Source organism: Salmo salar, chromosome 14, assembly GCF_965601325.2.
Source record: "Salmo salar chromosome 14, fSalSal1, whole genome shotgun sequence".
Lineage (NCBI taxonomy): Eukaryota > Metazoa > Chordata > Actinopteri > Salmoniformes > Salmonidae > Salmo > Salmo salar.
Genome location: NC_138304.1, coordinates 9,811,325 through 9,828,821, shown reverse-complemented (window position 1 = coordinate 9,828,821; position 17,497 = coordinate 9,811,325). Strand labels below are relative to the sequence as shown.

The 17,497-nt window shown below is 44.3% G+C and overlaps 1 protein-coding gene across 1 annotated transcript in view; it reads right to left on the bottom strand.

Moving 5' to 3' along the window:
* LOC106568715 (low-density lipoprotein receptor-related protein 8) overlaps nt 1–17,497 on the bottom strand; it is a 169,381-nt gene that overhangs the window by 15,050 nt on the left and 136,834 nt on the right. The window contains exons 8-13 of the mRNA XM_014139291.3: nt 15,328–15,447; nt 12,483–12,608; nt 10,195–10,366; nt 7,637–7,870; nt 6,977–7,095; nt 1,493–1,632 (exon numbers count right to left, since the gene is read on the bottom strand). Of these exons, the coding sequence (XP_013994766.1) occupies nt 1,493–1,632; nt 6,977–7,095; nt 7,637–7,870; nt 10,195–10,366; nt 12,483–12,608; nt 15,328–15,447 (911 nt within the window). The remainder of the gene's footprint in view (nt 1–1,492; nt 1,633–6,976; nt 7,096–7,636; nt 7,871–10,194; nt 10,367–12,482; nt 12,609–15,327; nt 15,448–17,497) is intronic.

The following is a 17,497-nucleotide window of genomic DNA, read 5'->3' as shown; positions in this document are numbered from 1 at the left end:
CGTCCGGGTTAGGGGAGGGTTTGGCCGGCAGGGATAATCCTGTCCCATCGCACACTAGCGACTCCTGTGGCGGGCTGGGCGCAATGCACACTGACATGGTCGCCAGGTGTGTACGGTGTTTCCTCTGACACATTGGTGCGGGCTGGCTTCCTGGTTGAGTGGGTGTTGTGTCAAGAAGCAGTGCGGCTTGGCTGGGTTGTGTTTCCGAGGACGCACGGCTCTCGAACCTCACCTCTCCTGAGTCCGTATGGGAGTTGCAGCGATGGGACAGGACTATAACTACCAATTGGATACCTCAAAAAGGGGTAAAAAAAAGTATAAAAAAATCACAAGTTGATTGTGTGGCTCAATGAAGTTACTTATGGATGATTTGGACATGACGCGCGAAATGCTAATATAGGACCATAGACTTTGTGCAACAAATGCTAAAAAGTTAGCATTTGAAACAGTGGCCAGGTAAACAAAACCAAAGCATGGATTGCGGTCATATCTTGTCCATAGACTGCTTCAAAGTTCAATGCAGATGTTTTTATCTCAATATCAAATCCTTTCTGGGTAACAATTAAGTGCCTTACTGTGATTCTATTCAATTAAAATGGTCAAAAAGAAACAAAAATAGCTTCGCGGCAAAGCTCAATTTCTCAATAAATAATTTAGCTAGGAATGTCTGGGAGTGGTCTGAGTGGGGAAAGGGAAAACTGAAAACTAGCTGTTATTGGCAGAGAGGTTTGGAACGTTCTTTCTTATTTGTCTGTTAACAAATCCACCATGCAGGCCAAAGCTCCATCCCACCAAAACAGGCTGAATTTTCAGCTTTTACACTAAAAGGGTATTATCAAAATGTTTACAATTTCACAGTGTTATTCCAACCTATGGAAATGTATATAAAACTAGTTTCTGACTGCACTGGGCCTTTAAGGAAACCGATGTGTTATTTTGCAATTTGGGTGAACTACCCCTTTAACTTTTGTAGCTTGTACACAACGCTTGTAAAACTACAGGCTTTACACAAATAGTTATTGTGCACCCTGGCTGATCCTAGGACAAAATGGGACAAGGGTTGCAAAATTCTTTACAAAAATGTTCAGGTTTTCCAGAAATCCTGGTTGTAGGATTCTTGATTTCCTGCTCTTTCCTTCCTGATTCCCGTAATCTTCCAACTGGGAAACCTGGGAATTTTGGGAAAGTTACTGTAATATGCAGCCCTAACTGAAAGTATATAATTGAACAGACAATTGTCAGGCCTTCATTTTTTTTTAATTACTTTATTTTTCCAGAATAAAGTTCTCTCTCTCTGCCCCTTCCCCTCTCTTTTCACCTTTTATCTCTCCCACTCTCTGTGTCTCCAACTTCTCATCAGGCTTTATTTCAGCTCATTAAAGGCGTGTCCACAGACACCTAGCTCATCCCTCTGCTCACTCAACCCTTCACTCGCAAGATGTTCAGCATTAGAGCGGCACACACCGGCAAAACCACACACACACTCTCTCACCTCAAACACGGCCAGTGCGTAGGGGTGTCCCAGTCTCTCTGAGGAGGACAGGTGTGTCCTGCGGTGAGCCCCGTTCAGGTCCACGCTGGAGATGAGGTGCAGCTTGGAGTCCACCCAGTACAGACGCCTGTTGGCTACATCTGACACACACACACACACACACACACACACACACACACACACACACACACACACACACACACACACACACACACACACACACACACACACACACACACACACACACACACACACACACACACACACACACACACACACAGGCATTGATGGCCACTTGGGCAGACATACAGCTCCGAAAACACTGCTCATTATAATATTTAGTCAAACGATCAATTGGGGTTATATCAAGAAGTTTCAACTCGAAGGAGATGAGTTATCAACTGTAAGTTCACTATGTAACAAAACTAGTGAAAACCAAACCAAAACAAAAGAAAGAAACTAAGGAAAAGCACTTTACAAATGGACTGTATTACCATTATTAACATTGGAACTGCTAAAGCAGTTATTTTGACTGCTCCTTGATTTTTCCAAAATAAGTCTATATAACACATCGTCAGTGTTAGAATCGTAATATCACAAACAGAACTGGAGTTATAACCAGTTTTAGGAGGGCATGTCATTTTGAATGGTTTTCCCCCGCTGACCCTCCTTTTCCCGACAGTTTGGCCTGCTCCGCTCCTTCTCCCCAGCTGATAATCACCCCGATAACTGCCTCGATACTGAACCTAAACTATACCGAAACTAATTTGAACCCATATAACAACAGAGTAAATATATTAAGTAAAGTATGATTGGCGAAAGGGGGCGAAAGGGGGAGAATGGGTGAGTTGATGAGCGAGGGGAAGTGAATGATGCATAATTATGTAATCACCAATTGTGAATGAAGAACAGGGCGGGCCATTCTATTGCATTGGTATACTCTAATCATAATCTCTAAATGGTATGTACCCTATATCAGTCCACCAAATCAAAGCAGTCTTATCAGCCTACTCTGACCTACTTGGAGTAGGCTACACAGTGAGGGCATGCGTAATTGTACATGCTGAACAGCTTCCAACACCTGGGAAAATATCCACATCGGGCAGAAGGTGAGCGAATGTAGGAGAATGTGGTGATGAGGCTTGTAGAACCTTAAGTTGGCAAGGGGAGAAATGTCACCATGGGCAATATCTTCACTTCACCATGGAACATTTCTTCACTTCACTGTCATTGGCAAACAACTACTGCAAAATAAAACAAGCCTAGTCGGCACCATGAACGAAGTGAGATGGGAGAACCCTCCCTCTGTGCAAAATAAGGCGCCTGCACAGCCGAAAACCGGAGACTATTAAGCACTACAAGCAAACAAAGGTATGTTAAAGTGCTTCAAGCAAGTGAAGGTTACGAAGAATGTATCAACTATTAGGACAAGGGATAACGCACTCAATGTCAGCACGAGCTGACAATAATTAAAAAATGTTTACTACTGTCATATTGACACATTCATTATAATTCATTATAATGCCAGAGGTGATGAAAGTAGGAAACAACATCTCCACCTCGCTGACCATCAACATTAGGGCCCCACAAGGGTGCGTGCTCAGCCCCATCCTGTACTCCCTGTTCACCCACGACTGCGTGGCCATGCTCGCCTCCAACTCAATCATCAAGTTTGCAGACGACACAACAGTAGTGGGCTTGATCACCAACAACGACGAGACGGCTTACAGGGAGGAAGTGAGGGCCCTCGGAGTGTGGTGTCAGGAAAACAACCTCTCACTCAACGTCAACCAAACAAAGGAGATGATCGTGGACTTCAGGAAGCAGCAGAGGGAGCACCCACCTATCCACATTGAAGGGACAGCAGTGGAGAAGGTGGAACGTTTTAAGTTCCTCGGTGTACACATCAACGACAAACTGAAATGGTCCACCCACACAGACAGTGTGGTGAAGAACGCGCAACAGCACCTCTTCAATCTCAGGGGGCTGAGGACATTTGGCTTGTTACCCAAAACCCTGACTAACTTTTACAGATCCACAATCGAGAGCATCCTGTCGGGCTGTATCACGGCTTGGTACGGCAACTGCTCCGCCCTCAACCGCAAGGCTCTCCAGAGGGTGGTGCGGTCTGCACAACGCGATCACTGGGGGAAAACTACCTACCCTCCATGACACCTATAGCACCCGATGTCACAGGAAGGCCAAAAAGATCATTAAGGATAACAACCACCCGAGCCACTGCCTGTTCACATCGCTACCATCCAGAAGGAGAGGTCAGTACAGGTGCATCAAAGCTGGGACCGAGAGACTGAAGAACAGCTTCTATCTCAAGGCCATCAGACTGCTAAACAGCAATCACTAACTCAGAGAGGCTGCTGCCTACATGGAAACCCAATCACTGGCCACTTTAACAAATGGATCACTAGTCACTTTAAATAAAGCCACTTTATATAATGCCACTACAATAATGTTTACATATCTTACATTACTCATATCATATGTACTGTTGAAGTCGGAAGTTTATATACACCTTAGCCAAATACATTTAAACTCAATTTTTCACCATTCCTGACATTTAATCCCAATAAAAATTCCCTGTCTTAAGTCAGTTAGGATCACCACTTTAATTTAAGAATGTGAAATGTCAGAATAATAGTAGAGGGAATGATTTATTTCAGCTTTTATTTTTTCATCACATTCCCAGTGGGTCAGAAGTTTACATACACTCAATTAGTATTTGGTAGTATTGCCTTTAAATTGTTTAACTTGGGTCAAATGTTTCGGGTAGCCTTCCACAAGCTTCCCACAATAAGTTGGGTGTATTTTGGCCCATTCCTCCTGACAGAGCTGGTGTAACTGAGTCAGGTTTGTAGGCCTCCTTGCTCGCACACGCTTTTTCAGTTCGGCCCACACATTTTCTATAGGATTGAGGTCAGGGCTTTGTGATGGTCACTCCAATACCTTGACTTTGTTGTCCTTAAGCCATTTTGCCACAACTTTGGAAGTATGCTTGGGGTTACTTATTTGCAACCAAGCTTTAACTTCCAGACTCATGTCTTGATGTTGCTTCAATATATTCACATAAATTCCATCCTCATGACGCCATCTATTTTGTGAAGTGCACCAGTCCCTCCTGCAGCAAAGCACCCCCACAGCATGATGCTGCCATCCCCGTGCTTCACGGTTGGGATGGTGTACTTCAGCTTGCAAGCGTCCCCCTTTTTCCTCCAAACATAATGATGGTCATTATGGCAAAACTGTTCTATTTTTGTTTCATCAGAACAGAGGACTTTTCTCCATGTGCAGGTGCAAATCATAGTCTTTTTTAGGCGGTTCTGGAGCAGTGGCTTCTTCCTTGCTGAGAGGCCTTTCAGGTTATGTCGATATAGGACTCGTTTTACTGTGGACATAGATTCTTTTGTAACCGTTTCCTCCAGCATCTTCACAAGGTCCTTTGCTGTTGTTCTGGGATTGATTTGCACTTTTTGCACAAAAGTACATTCATCTCTAGGAGACAGAACGCGTCTCCTTCCTGAGCGGTATGACGGCTGCGTGTTCCCATGGTGTTTATACTTGTGTACTATTGTTTGTACAGATGAACGTGGTACCTTCAGGCATTTGGAAATTGCTCCCAAGGATGACACAGACTTGTGGAGGTCTTGGCTGATTTCTTTTGATTTTCTCATGATGTCAAGCAAAGAAGCACTGAGTTTGAAGGTGGGCCTTGAAATACATCCACAGGTACACCTCCAATTGACTCAAATGATGCCAATTAGCCTAACAGAAGCTTCTAAAGCCATGACATCATTTTCTGGCACAGTCAACTTAGTGTAAGTAAACTTCTGACCTACTGGAATTGTGATACAGTGAATTATAAGTGAAATAATGTGTCTGTAAACAATTGTTAGAAAAATTACTTGTGTCATGCACAAAGTAGATGTCCTAACCGACTTGCTAAAACTATAGTTTGTTAACAAGAAATTTGTGGAGTGGTTGAAAAACAAGTTTTAATGACTCCAACCTAAGTGTATGTAAACTTCCGACTTCAACTGTATATACTGTATTTTATACCATCTATTGCACCTTGCTGTCGCATGTGCTCCCTCTCCGGCCTCTAGGTCACCAGGCTGCTCGTTAGGGTGCACACCTGTCACCAGCGGTACGCGCATAATGACACTCACCTGGACTCCATCACCTCCTTGATTACCTGCCCTTTATATGTCACTCCCTTTGGTTTCTTCCCCAGTCGTCATTGAAGCTGTCTCATGTCGGTGCGCTGTTTGTGTTACTTGTTTTGTTCATTTATTAATTCAATGTATTCACTCTCTGAACTTGCTTCCAGACTCTCAGCGTACATCGTTACCCTTGCCTATGCCACTCGGCCATCGCTCATCCATATACTTATATGTACATAATCTCATTCACCCCTTTTAGATTTGTGTGTATTAGGTAGTTGTTGGGGAACTATTAGATTACTTGTTAGATATTACTGCACTGTCGGAACCAGAAGCACAAGCATTTCGCTACCCTCACATTAACATCTGCTAAACATGTGTATGTGACCAATAAAATTTGCTTTGATTTGATTGCTTTTGTGCCGATTTTCACTATTTATCAAGGCCACTTGGCGCTCATAATGATGTTTAGGCTACTGATGTTTTCATCATTTGACCCTGCGTCTTGGGTGGTTGGGGTATTTGTTTTATTTTGTCGTTATAAAAAGAAGCTGTTACCGTGTTCCAACACATATGCTTTCTGTTTCACAGTTGTAACAAAGGCACTCCATGAATAAAATTGATTGAACACTTGAATTGTGTTTTTACAAAAAGCCTGCATAACATAATGAAAATTCTGTTGTGTTATAAAATAATAATAATAGTTTTCTAAATGTTACGCAAGGCCTTATTATTTTTGTGATAACATATATGAAATGTATTAATTACACTGTTAGAATGTTGCAGTCACAATGACTGCTCATTAGGTTGAGGCCCAGAGGTTCTAGTGTTAAAAGGTTTCTAAGGCGCACAGATATAGAGGATAAAATATTTTTAAGCTTGCTTGAAAAATACATATTGTTAAAACCAAAGTATTTCAGCAAATGCTTTCAACAGTGTATATCTAACACGGCGCCTCCTCTTGACAACGCTTTGCTCCAACGCTTCATTCCAACCCAACGCTTCGCTTGAAATTTGCATAAAGTAGAGCAGAGCTAAACTTTTTCTACCACTCCGCTAGCAGGATTCCCGCCGCTTACCTTCCTTACAATCCCCCGCATATTTCTCTGGGGGCAGAACTTCTAATGCCGAATTTGTTGTTGGTGAAAACTCACTGTAAGGCACTCACATAAAAGTGGTGTTGTGTAAACACCCCGTGTGTGTGTGCGTGCGTGCGTCTGGGTCTGTCTGGATCTGTGTGTGTATGTGTGTGTATGTGTGTGTATATATGCGAGTCTGTGAGTCTGTGTGAGTGTGCGCGCCCTCTTACCTAGGGTGATGCCGTTGGGCCACTCGATGTTATCTGACACCAAGACCTGTCGGTCCACCCCATTCATCCCAGCCTTCTCGATCTTGGCCCGGGTGCCCCAGTCAGACCAGTACATGAACCTGGGCAGAGGAATGGTGGTCCTCTGTAGATCAGTTGGTAGAGCGCTTGCAAAGCCAGGATAGTGGGTTGATCCCCGTGACCACCATTATGTAAAATGTATGCCTGCATGACTAAGTCGGTTTGGAAAAAAGCACCTGCTAAACGGCATATATTATGATATTCTAGGGAAACCAACACGAAATCAAGCTGTTTACTGCTGTATGCATGTTTACACAGACAGACATACTCTCTACGTATTGACAAACATTCACATCGGTGTCCAACTCATGTTTGTTCGTCATTATTGACGACAATGACATAATATTAAAACATATCACAAGTACAGTGAATGTGCTGACAGCTGGTGAGGTCAATCTGTGCCTGTAACAGTCTGTGGCGCAGTGGACATTATATATTATTGGTGGAAGTTCTGCCAGAGCAGGAGCTACTTGTTTTTCACTTGTGCTCTTGTCTTTTCAACATGGCATTGTTGGCCTTCTTCATTTACGAGGTGGTTGCGCCAACACGACCACAAACCAACACACAAACCCCCACACTTACCCGTGCTGAGGGTCCAGGGCTATGGCTCTGGGCTCGCTGAGTTCCGTGTCCACCAGCACCCTCCTCTTGAGGCCGTCGTAGGCTGAGGCCACCGAGACGGTCTTGTGGCCCGAGTCGGTCCAGTAGAGGTTGTGCTGGACCCAGTCTAGGGCCAGGCCCTCGGGGGAGAGGAGAGAGCCAGAGTCCACCAGGGTCACCTGCTGGGACGGGACACTGGCCTCCGGGATCAGAGCACTGGGGGATAGAGGGGGACATGTGAATATGGTAATAGATAAGGGTGTAAAAAGAAACGCTTGAGAATCACACTCAAAGACTTGCACCAGCTACCTCAAAAGTAATAGCCAGGATTCAACACAGATAGACAACCTGTGCACTGTGATTGAATTTTAAAGGGGATTTATACTTGAGCAAACGTCAGACTGGTAACGGTCTGCCAGAGGAGATTTATATCCCTGCTGAAGACACTTTTATAAAGATTCTTTTAAATCTATGATTTCAATGTATGATTATAATTAGCCATCTTTTTTTCAAATCAGTTCTTTAAATATGCAACAAGTGTTTTGTTTCATTACGTTCAGCCCTTTTCTTTGGTCAAATTAAGTTCCAACTGTTGTGTTTGCCGCAACATAATACATTTACCGGTAGGGTTAGTAGGGCTACTCGCTCTCAAAACATGAAAAGGAAAAACCAAAAAAGGCGAGATGCAAAACTTAATGCCACAATATAATAACCTGTTCATGTGTTCCCTATAAACAATGACTTGACTTACTTTTGATACTACCCTAATAAAGTTGTCAAGGTTTGATGTGGTATGGCTATTAGTAGGATTAGCTACTGCAGGCCTATGAAGGCAGAATGCATCAGCCCTCCAACTGGCCCCGACAGTTGAACTTGAGGTGATGAAGAATGTTTTAGGCCTACCAGAGTTCATCCTTTAATCTAACAATATAATATTATAAAACATATTGTGATTGAAAATGAACAAATTAGCTTCCTTCTGTATGCTTTATCTGTATAGCAGAAGCATGTTGGTGTTGGGAACATATTGCCGGCATATCTTTCTCTTGGTCTCTCTAGGGCTAGGAGTAAGCTTCTCTTCCTTTATATATTTTTTTGCAATATTAATATCATACAGTGGATGCCTAAGCTTATAGGCCTACATGCAAGCAATGCCCTGATGAATTTAGCGCTTAAATCTCCGAGGGGGGCAATTCATGTTTTAGGAAAGTAAAAACCAATAAATCAATAGTATACTGTCCAAATGATCCACAGTTACGTGTCCTTAAAAATTGCGTATAACAACAACAACAAAAATAATTTGTTGTGTTTCGATGTGTAGCATATTCAAAACTTCATAGACTATTGATTTATTGGTTTTTACTTTCCTAAAACATGAATTGCCCCCCTCGGAGATTTAAGCGCTAAATTCATCAGGGCATTGCTTGCATGTAGGCCTATAAGCTTAGGCATCCACTGTATGATATTAATATTGCAAAAAAATATGTTTATTGATGGCGCTGGCAGCACCCGGTCGGAGGTTTCTTTCGCTCTTTCGTTCTACTCTCAGATCTGAATGGGTCTCTGGGATCCGAACCAGCACGGGTCTGTTTGGGTCTTATTTTCAACAGGCCTTTTCAGAACGGGTCTGACTGTCCTCGGGTTCATTCTGAGCGGGTCTGTTTTTTTTTTATGTATTAATGCATATCGGGTCGGGTGGGAAAGCCACAGATGCATTTCAGAACAGACTTAACTTTTTGGACCCGTGAAGACCTCTAGTGCACAGGTCAGTAATCTGTGTTGGTTTGAATCTCTGCCTCAGTTGCTGATGGTCCTAGTGGTGCCAGTAACAGAGTGACACTTGTGGCAGGCCATGGCTTAACGAAATAAATTAACCTTGTGTTCATTTAAAAGGGTTCATTTCACAGTCAGTCTCTGTAGGTGAGACACTGTATCCAGAATAGCAGCTGTCCACACAGGGAGCTGTCCTACAAGCTAATGACTGGGCACTTTTACAACAGGGGAGATGAGTATAGGTAATGGGTATAGATTCCAGTTCTCTGATATACTGTCCCAATTAGCACACTCCCATGTGGGATAAGAGACACCAGGTAGAGGTTAGAGAGGTATGAGGGATAAAACAAATGAGTTCATTAAATGTGACTGGCTCCCACTCAAATAGGAAAAAATTATAATATAATAATTTATATAATCCACTAGATTAATCCATATTAATCCAATCCATCTGTGTTGAAATGCGTTCAGATGAACAACTTTTGAAATATATTTATTTTTCAAGACAAACATTTTCAAAAGCAAAGCAATCCTAAGAGGTGATTGCATAAGGACATTAGTGAGTGAGGGAGCGAGTGATTGTCCTTCCCAAAGTTCATAGGTTAACTACCCGGAAAGGGTATCCTCAAAGTTCCCAGGTGGGAATCAGGAGGCAATGCTTCAATTGGAAATCCTCCAAGTAGGATTTCTGAAAAACCTGTGAACTTGGGGAAAGTTTCAGGAATTTTGTAAATTGCAACCCTAAGGTCAAGTGTCAGAACCAGTACCTGTAGATGTTGCGGTGGAAGCGGTCGCACCAGAACAGGCGGTTATTGGCCACGTCTATGTCAAGCGCCACAGCGTTTTTCTGGGTTGCCAGCACCTGGCTGTAATCCTTCTTCACTGGGTCCACCCGACGGATCTCATGGCGGTTGGTGAACATCAGGTAGGGCGACTTCCCTGTAGAAGGGAAAGTGGAGAGGTCAACTTATTTTGCCCATATTCTTTGGCCAGAATTCATATTCTATGGCCTATCTTCCTGGGGTCTTTCTACGGAAGGGGTGAGAAAGTATTCACACCCCTTGACTTTTCCAATCAAATCTAATTTTATTTGTCACATGCGCCAAATACAACAGGTGTAAAACTTACAGTGAAATACTTACTTACAAGCCCCTAACCAACAATGCAGTTTTAAGAAAATAAGAGTTAATAAAAAGTTTACTAGATAAACTAAGGTAAAAAATTTACACAATAAAAAAACAATAACGAGGCTATATACAGGGGGTACCGGTACCGAGTCAATGTGTGGGGGTACAGGTTAGTCAAGGTAAATTAGGTAATATGTACATGTAGGTAGGGGTAAACAGTGAGTAGCAGCAGTGTAAAATGCAAATAGTCAATTTGATTAAATATGGCTCGGGGGTAGAAGCTGTTAAGTAGCCTTACCCCGAAAGACTTACCGAGAAAGACTCACGGCTGTAAACCATTCTACTGTCAAGGCTGTGTGTTAGATTTTATACATCTGTCAGCAACGGGTGTGGCTGAAATAGCCGAGTCCACATAGCGTACATGATACGCAAGTGCACACTGTATATACGCTTGCCAGGCACACACACTAACCCCCCCCCCCCCCAATTTGTTTTTTAAACAACTCAAAAGCTAGTGGAGCAGGATAAAGAAACATTATCTAATTAAACCACACTACTTTCCTATCTAGCTTTAGCGACAGATTGACGTATTTACATTCTGAATCAATCTAATTACGCTCACATGCCCTCGAGGCACCAAGGTGAGTCACAGCAGTTTAGCCCATTACAACAAATTATTTCTAATAGTGTGACATGAGTACCTCTCCAAATAACAATGCCAAGAGGGTAATTTCTGTAATTCTTGTCTCCTCAGAAAATAATCCCCAAAAGCTTGAAGAGAGAGAGGAATTGAGAGAAGAGGCCATGTTTACATTCTTAAAAAAAAACATTTCCTAATTGGAAGGAGTGGGAGAGTTACACACAACGCTCATTCACCGACTAAAGAAGCAGTGGTTTGTGTGTGTGTGTGTGTGTGTGTGTGTGTCAGTGAGTGAGTGAGTGTAACTAAAGTAGCAGCGGGTCCCTCAAGCCTGTCGACTGCTGTGATATTACTGTCATTAAAATGCACTAATATAATTAAGCACGGCTGGGCTGTGTGTGTGTAAGTATGAGAGTGTGTATCTCTCTGTGTGTGTGTGTGTGTGTGTGTGTGTGTGTGTGTGTGTGTGTGTGTGTGTGTGTGTGTGAGAATCAGTAGTCATACTGATACTTGTTAGGTGTTTTAGATGAACTACGCACCAACCCAGGTGCATGAAAAGACAATGAGGAGCAACAAGATCATTCAGAGGAAAACTTAAGTGCTTCTTTGTTATCAAAAACCAATATGGCATTAAAACCATTATATGGGTGCTAAGGGTCTTGTTGCTTTCCTGAAATACAGAAACACCTAATTGAACCTCTTGGGTGCTTGTTGATGCAGCAAACAGAGAGCGGATATAACCTTATGTCCTCTGTATAAATATTTGATTTTTTTCTCCAGCTCCTGTGCCACACATCCATAGGCACTAGATCTCAGGAGAATGGATATGAACAACGCTGAAAGCGCCACCTTGCTATCTGATAGTCTAGGTAGAATTTTAACCATACTGCTTATACCTATCCAATTCTTTCAGATCTACATGAGTGCTTAAGGGGTATGGGCTAGGGATCGGTTTGGGGTTCATCTCTTTTCCTCCTCCCTCCCTCCCTCCCTCCCTCCCTCCCTCCCTCCCTCCCTCCCTCCCTCCCTCCCTCCCTCCCTCCCTCCCTCCCTCCCTCCCTCCCTCCCTCCCTCCCTCCCTATCCCCCTTCCCTCCCTATCCCCCTTCCCTCCCGCTGTCACTCACCCTCTGCCTTGCCGGTCTTGGTGACGGGGTCCATCTCATAGCCTTCATAGCACTCATACTTGATGTCTCTACCTCCCTCTCTCTGTCCTTCCCTTCATCCCTTCCTCCCTCTGCTTCAACCCTCACTCTCTCCCTTCCCCCTTCCCTCCCGCTGTCACTCACCCTCTGCCTTGCAGGTCTTGGTGACGGGGTCCATCTCATAGCCTTGGTAGCACTCGCACTTGAAGTCTCCCTTGTAGTTGATGCAGATCTGGCTGCAGGCGTTGGCGCTCTCGCACTCATCAATGTCTAGGGGCGGAATGGAAGAGGGGGTTATCAATCACACTGTACTCTAATGTGGAGGTGTGTGTGTTGGTTGGTTCTTATATCCTTGTGAGGACCTAAAATACCCCAAAGTCCCCACAAGGATAGAAAAAAAACAAGGACAATCCTCCCTCGTGGGGACATTTCCCACGTCCCCATGAGGACAAAGGCTATTTTAAGCTTAGGGGTTAGGTTTAGGGTTAGGGTTACAATTAGTGTTAGGGTAAGGAGTTAGTGGTTAGGTTTAGGTTTTATTTTTTATTGATTTATTTCACCTTCATTTAACCAGGTAGGCTAGTTGAGAACAAGTTCTCATTTGCAACTGCGACCTGGCCAAGATAAAGCGTAGCAATTCGACACATACAACACAGAGTTGCACAAGGAATAAACAAAACATAAAGTCAATAATACAGTAGAACAAAAAAGAAGAAAAAAAAGTCTATATACAGTGAGTGCAAATGAGGTAAGATAATAAATAGGCAATAAATAGGCCATGGTGGCGAAGTAATTACAACATAGCAATTAAACACTGGAATGGTAGATGTGCAGAAGATGAACGTGCAAGTAGAGATACTGGGGTGCAAAGGAGCAAGATAAATAAAATAAATACAGTATGGGGATGAGGTAGATAGATGGGCTGTTTACAGATGGGCTATGTACAGGTGCAGTGATCTGTGAGCTGCTCTGACAGCTGGTGCTTAAAGCTTGTGAGGGAGATATGGGAATTTTTGCAGTTCGTTCCAGTCATTGGCAGCAGAGAACTGGAAGGAAAGGGGACCAAAGGAGGAATTGGCTTTGGGGGTGACCAGTGAGATATACCTGCTGGAGCGCGTGCTACGGGTGGGTGCTGCTATGGTGACCAGTGAGCTGAGATAAGGCGGGGCTTTACCTAGCAGAGACTTGTAGATGACCTGTAGCCAGTGGGTTTGGCGACGAGTATGAAGCAAGGGCCAACCAACGAGACCGTACAGGTCGCAGTGGTGGGTAGTGTATGGGGCTTTGGTGACAAAACGGATGGCACTGTGATAGACTGCATCCAATTTGTTGAGTAGAGTGTTGGAGGCTATTTTATAGATGACATCGCCAAAGTCGAGGATCGGTAGGATGGTCAGTTTTACGAGGGTATGTTTGGCAGCATGAGTGAAGGATGCTTTGTTGCGATATAGGACGCGGATTCTAGATTTAATTTTGGATTGGAGAGGCTTAATGTGAGTCTGGAAGGAGAGTTTACAGTCTAAGCAGACACCTAGGTATTTATAGTTGTCCACGTGTTCTAAGTCAGAGCCGTCCAGAGTAGTGATGCTGGACGGGCGGGCAGGTGTTACTTGCATTTAAGAGCAGTTGGAGGCCACGGAAGGAGTGTTATACGGCATTGAAGCTCGTCTGGAGGTTAGTTAACACAGTGTCCAAAAAGGGGCCAGAAGTACACAAAATGGTGTCGTCTGCGTAGAGGTGGATCAGAGAATCACCAGCAGCAAGAGCGACATCATTGATGTATACAGAGAAGAGACTCGGCCCGAGAATTGAACCCTGTGGCACCCCCATAGAGACTGCCAGAGGTCCGGACAACAGGCCCTCCGATTTGACACACTGATCTCTATCAGAGAAGTAGTTGGTAAACCAGGCGAGGCAATCATTTGAGAAACCAAGGCTGACGAGTCTGCCGATAAGAATGTGGTGATTGACAGAGTCGAAAGCCTTGGCCAGGTCGTAGAATACGGCTGCACAGTAATGTCTCTTATCGATGGCGGTTATGATGTCGTTTAGGACCTTGAGTGTGGCTGAGGTGCACCCATGACCAGCTCTGAAACCAGATTGCATAGCGGAGAAGGTACGGTGGGATTCGAAATGGTCGGTGATCTGTTTGTTAACTTGGCTTTCGAAGACCTTAGAAAGACAGGGTAGGATAGATATAGGTCTGTAGCAGTTTGGGTCTAGAGTGTCACCCCCTTTGAAGAGGGGGATGACCGCGGCAGCTTTCCAATCTTTGGGAATCTCAGACGATACGAAAGAGAGGTTGAACAGGCTAGTAATAGGTGTTGCAACAATTTCGGCAGATAATTTTAGAAAGAGAGGGTCCAGATTGTCTAGCCCGGCTGATTTGTAGGGGTCCAGATTTTGCAGCTCTTTCAGAACATCAGCTATCTGGATTTGGGTGAAGGAGAAATGGTGGGGGCTTTGGCGGGTTGCTGTGGAGGGTGCTGGGCAGTTTACCGGGGTAGGGGTAGCCAGGTTGAAAGCATGGCCAGCCGTAGAGAAATGCTTGTTGAAATTCTCAATTATAGTGGAATTATCGGTGGTAACAGTGTTTCCTATCCTCAGAGCAGTGGGCAGCTGGAAGGAGGTGCTCGAATTCTCCATGCCAATTCTGTGGCTTAAAAGCTGTACTTTGAAGAAAAAAATTGCAATTCAAAAAGAGAGGTGAAAATATGAGACCGTCTCTGTGGGTTCAAGTCTTCACATTTCTTCCAACAGATAGCAGTCTTTAACTTTGTGTGAGATGGAGAAATGATACTGATGAAAAGGAATGGAATTTTGAGAAGGGGGTATGAAAGTCACGGTACTATTTATGTGCGTGTGTGTCTATACTGTATTGTGTGTGTCTCTGTGTGTGTGTGTGTGTGTGTGTGTGTGTGTGTGTGTGTGTGGGGGGGGGGGCATCTGTATACTTCCGTATGTGTGTGTGCGTGCTCTCAATATTCACCTCCACATGTCCTCTTGTCCAGTAGCTGGTACCCGGTGGGACACTGGCACTCGTAGCCGATTGGTCGATCCAGGCAGATGTGGGAGCAGCCGCCGTTGTTGAGCGTGCACTCGTTGAGCCCTGGGAGACAGAGGTCAGAGGTCAGATATAACCACTAAGAGAGGCCTTTTAGCACCTGGGTCATGTCCATTCAGCACCAAACAAAAGAAAACGGACTGAAACAGAGGGGGACTACTTGGACTTAAAATGTTTTCTGGTGCGTGCCCAAATGAACACAACCATGACAGTAACTGAGAGATTGGCCCAATTCCATTTCTCATTCTCCGTTCAGTCGCTCACCCCACTTGCTCAGTTGTACTCCATGGAAACTCCCTCGAGTTCCGAAGGAGTTAACACCGTCCTATTGAGTACCCTTCAATAATTCGTTTGGAAGCTTCTCAGCATCTCTGATCCTCCACAATGCCCAGCTTTCTCCTCTCCTCTTCAGTAAAACCCTATCAAATAGCTGCCAGTCAAGTTGCGCTCACATGTTCCCTCACTGTTTTGAAGTAGGACTGAGCGAGAGAAGGAAGCGAATGAATGAAAGCATTCAGGAAGTGAATTAGGATTGAACACAATAAAGATGAATTTATCACCAATTATACAAACAAGGATGGCTGAAAAATGCTTCCCACCAATAACGGTAGATCAGCGAATAACAGCGTATCCCAGCGGTTCCCAAACTAGGGGTCATGTGATATGAAAATGGGGTCGTGGGAGAATGTCCAAAATCATGATAGAAATAAATAATTTCCACTAGATGTTGGAACATTACTGAGGGGACTTGCTTCCATTCAGCCACAAGAGCATTAGTGAGGTCGGGCACTGATGTTGGGCGATTAGGCCTGGCTCGCAGTTGGTGTTCCAATTCATCCCAAAGGTGTTCGATGGGGTTGAGGTCAGGGCTCTGCGCAGGCCAGTCAAGTTCTTCCACACCAATCTCGACAAACCATTTCTGTATGGACCTCAGTTTGTGCATGGGGGCATTGTCATGCTGAAACAGGAAAGGGCCTTACTCAGACTGTTGCCACAAAGTTGGAAGCACAGAATCGTCTAGAATGTATGCTGTAGCATTACGATTTCCCTTCACTGGAACTAAGGGGCCTAGCCTGAAGCATGAAAAACAGCCCCAAACCATTATTCCTCCTCCACCAAACTTTACAGTTGACAATATGCATTCGGGCAGGTAGTGGCATCCGCCAAACCCAGATTCGTCCGTCGGACTGCCAGATAGTGAAGCATGATTCATCACTCCAGAGAACGCATGTCCACTGCTCCAGAGTCCAATGGTGGTGAGCTTTACACCACTCCAGCGTATGCTTGGCATTGCACATGGTGATTTTAGGCCTTGTGTACGGCTGCTCGGCCATGGAAACCCATTTCATGAAGCTCCCGACAAACATTTCTTGTGCTGACGTTGCTTTCAGGTGCAATTTGGAACTCGGTAGTGAGTGTTGCAACCGAGGACAGGCGATTTTTACGCTTTACGCGCTTCAGCACTCGGCGGTCCCATGCTGTGAGCCCTACCACTTCGTGCTGTGAGGCCTACCACTTTGCAGCTGAACCGTTGTTGCTCCTAGACGTTTCCAATTCACAATAACAGCACAGTTGACCGGTGCAATTTGATGAACTGACTTGTTGGAAATGTGGCATCCTATGACGGTGACACTTTGAAAGTCACTGAGCTCTTCAGTAAGGCCATTCTACTGCCAATGTCTATTGAGATTGAATGGCTGTGTGCTCGACTTTATACACCTGTCAGCAACGGGTGTAGCTGAAATAGCTGAATCCACTAATTTGAAGGGGTGTCCACATACTTTTGTATATATAGTGTATCATAATATCGTACTTGTATCTCAAAATGATTGTAATTTGGTTAACCTTAAAAATCTAACTGAAAATGATTCAAATCTAAAAGACAAAATTCAACCACAGAGCCACCTTAGATCATGGGAAAAGGCCGCACTTGACCGTCCCACGGTGAATGGCTACGCTATGAAACCACATACTATTGCAGAGACTTTGATATTACCAGCCGCAATTGATATGGTGAAAACAATGTGCGGTGAGGCAAAGGCACAGAAACTCAGATCAGAACCGTAGTCAGATAACACTGTTAAATGAAGAATTT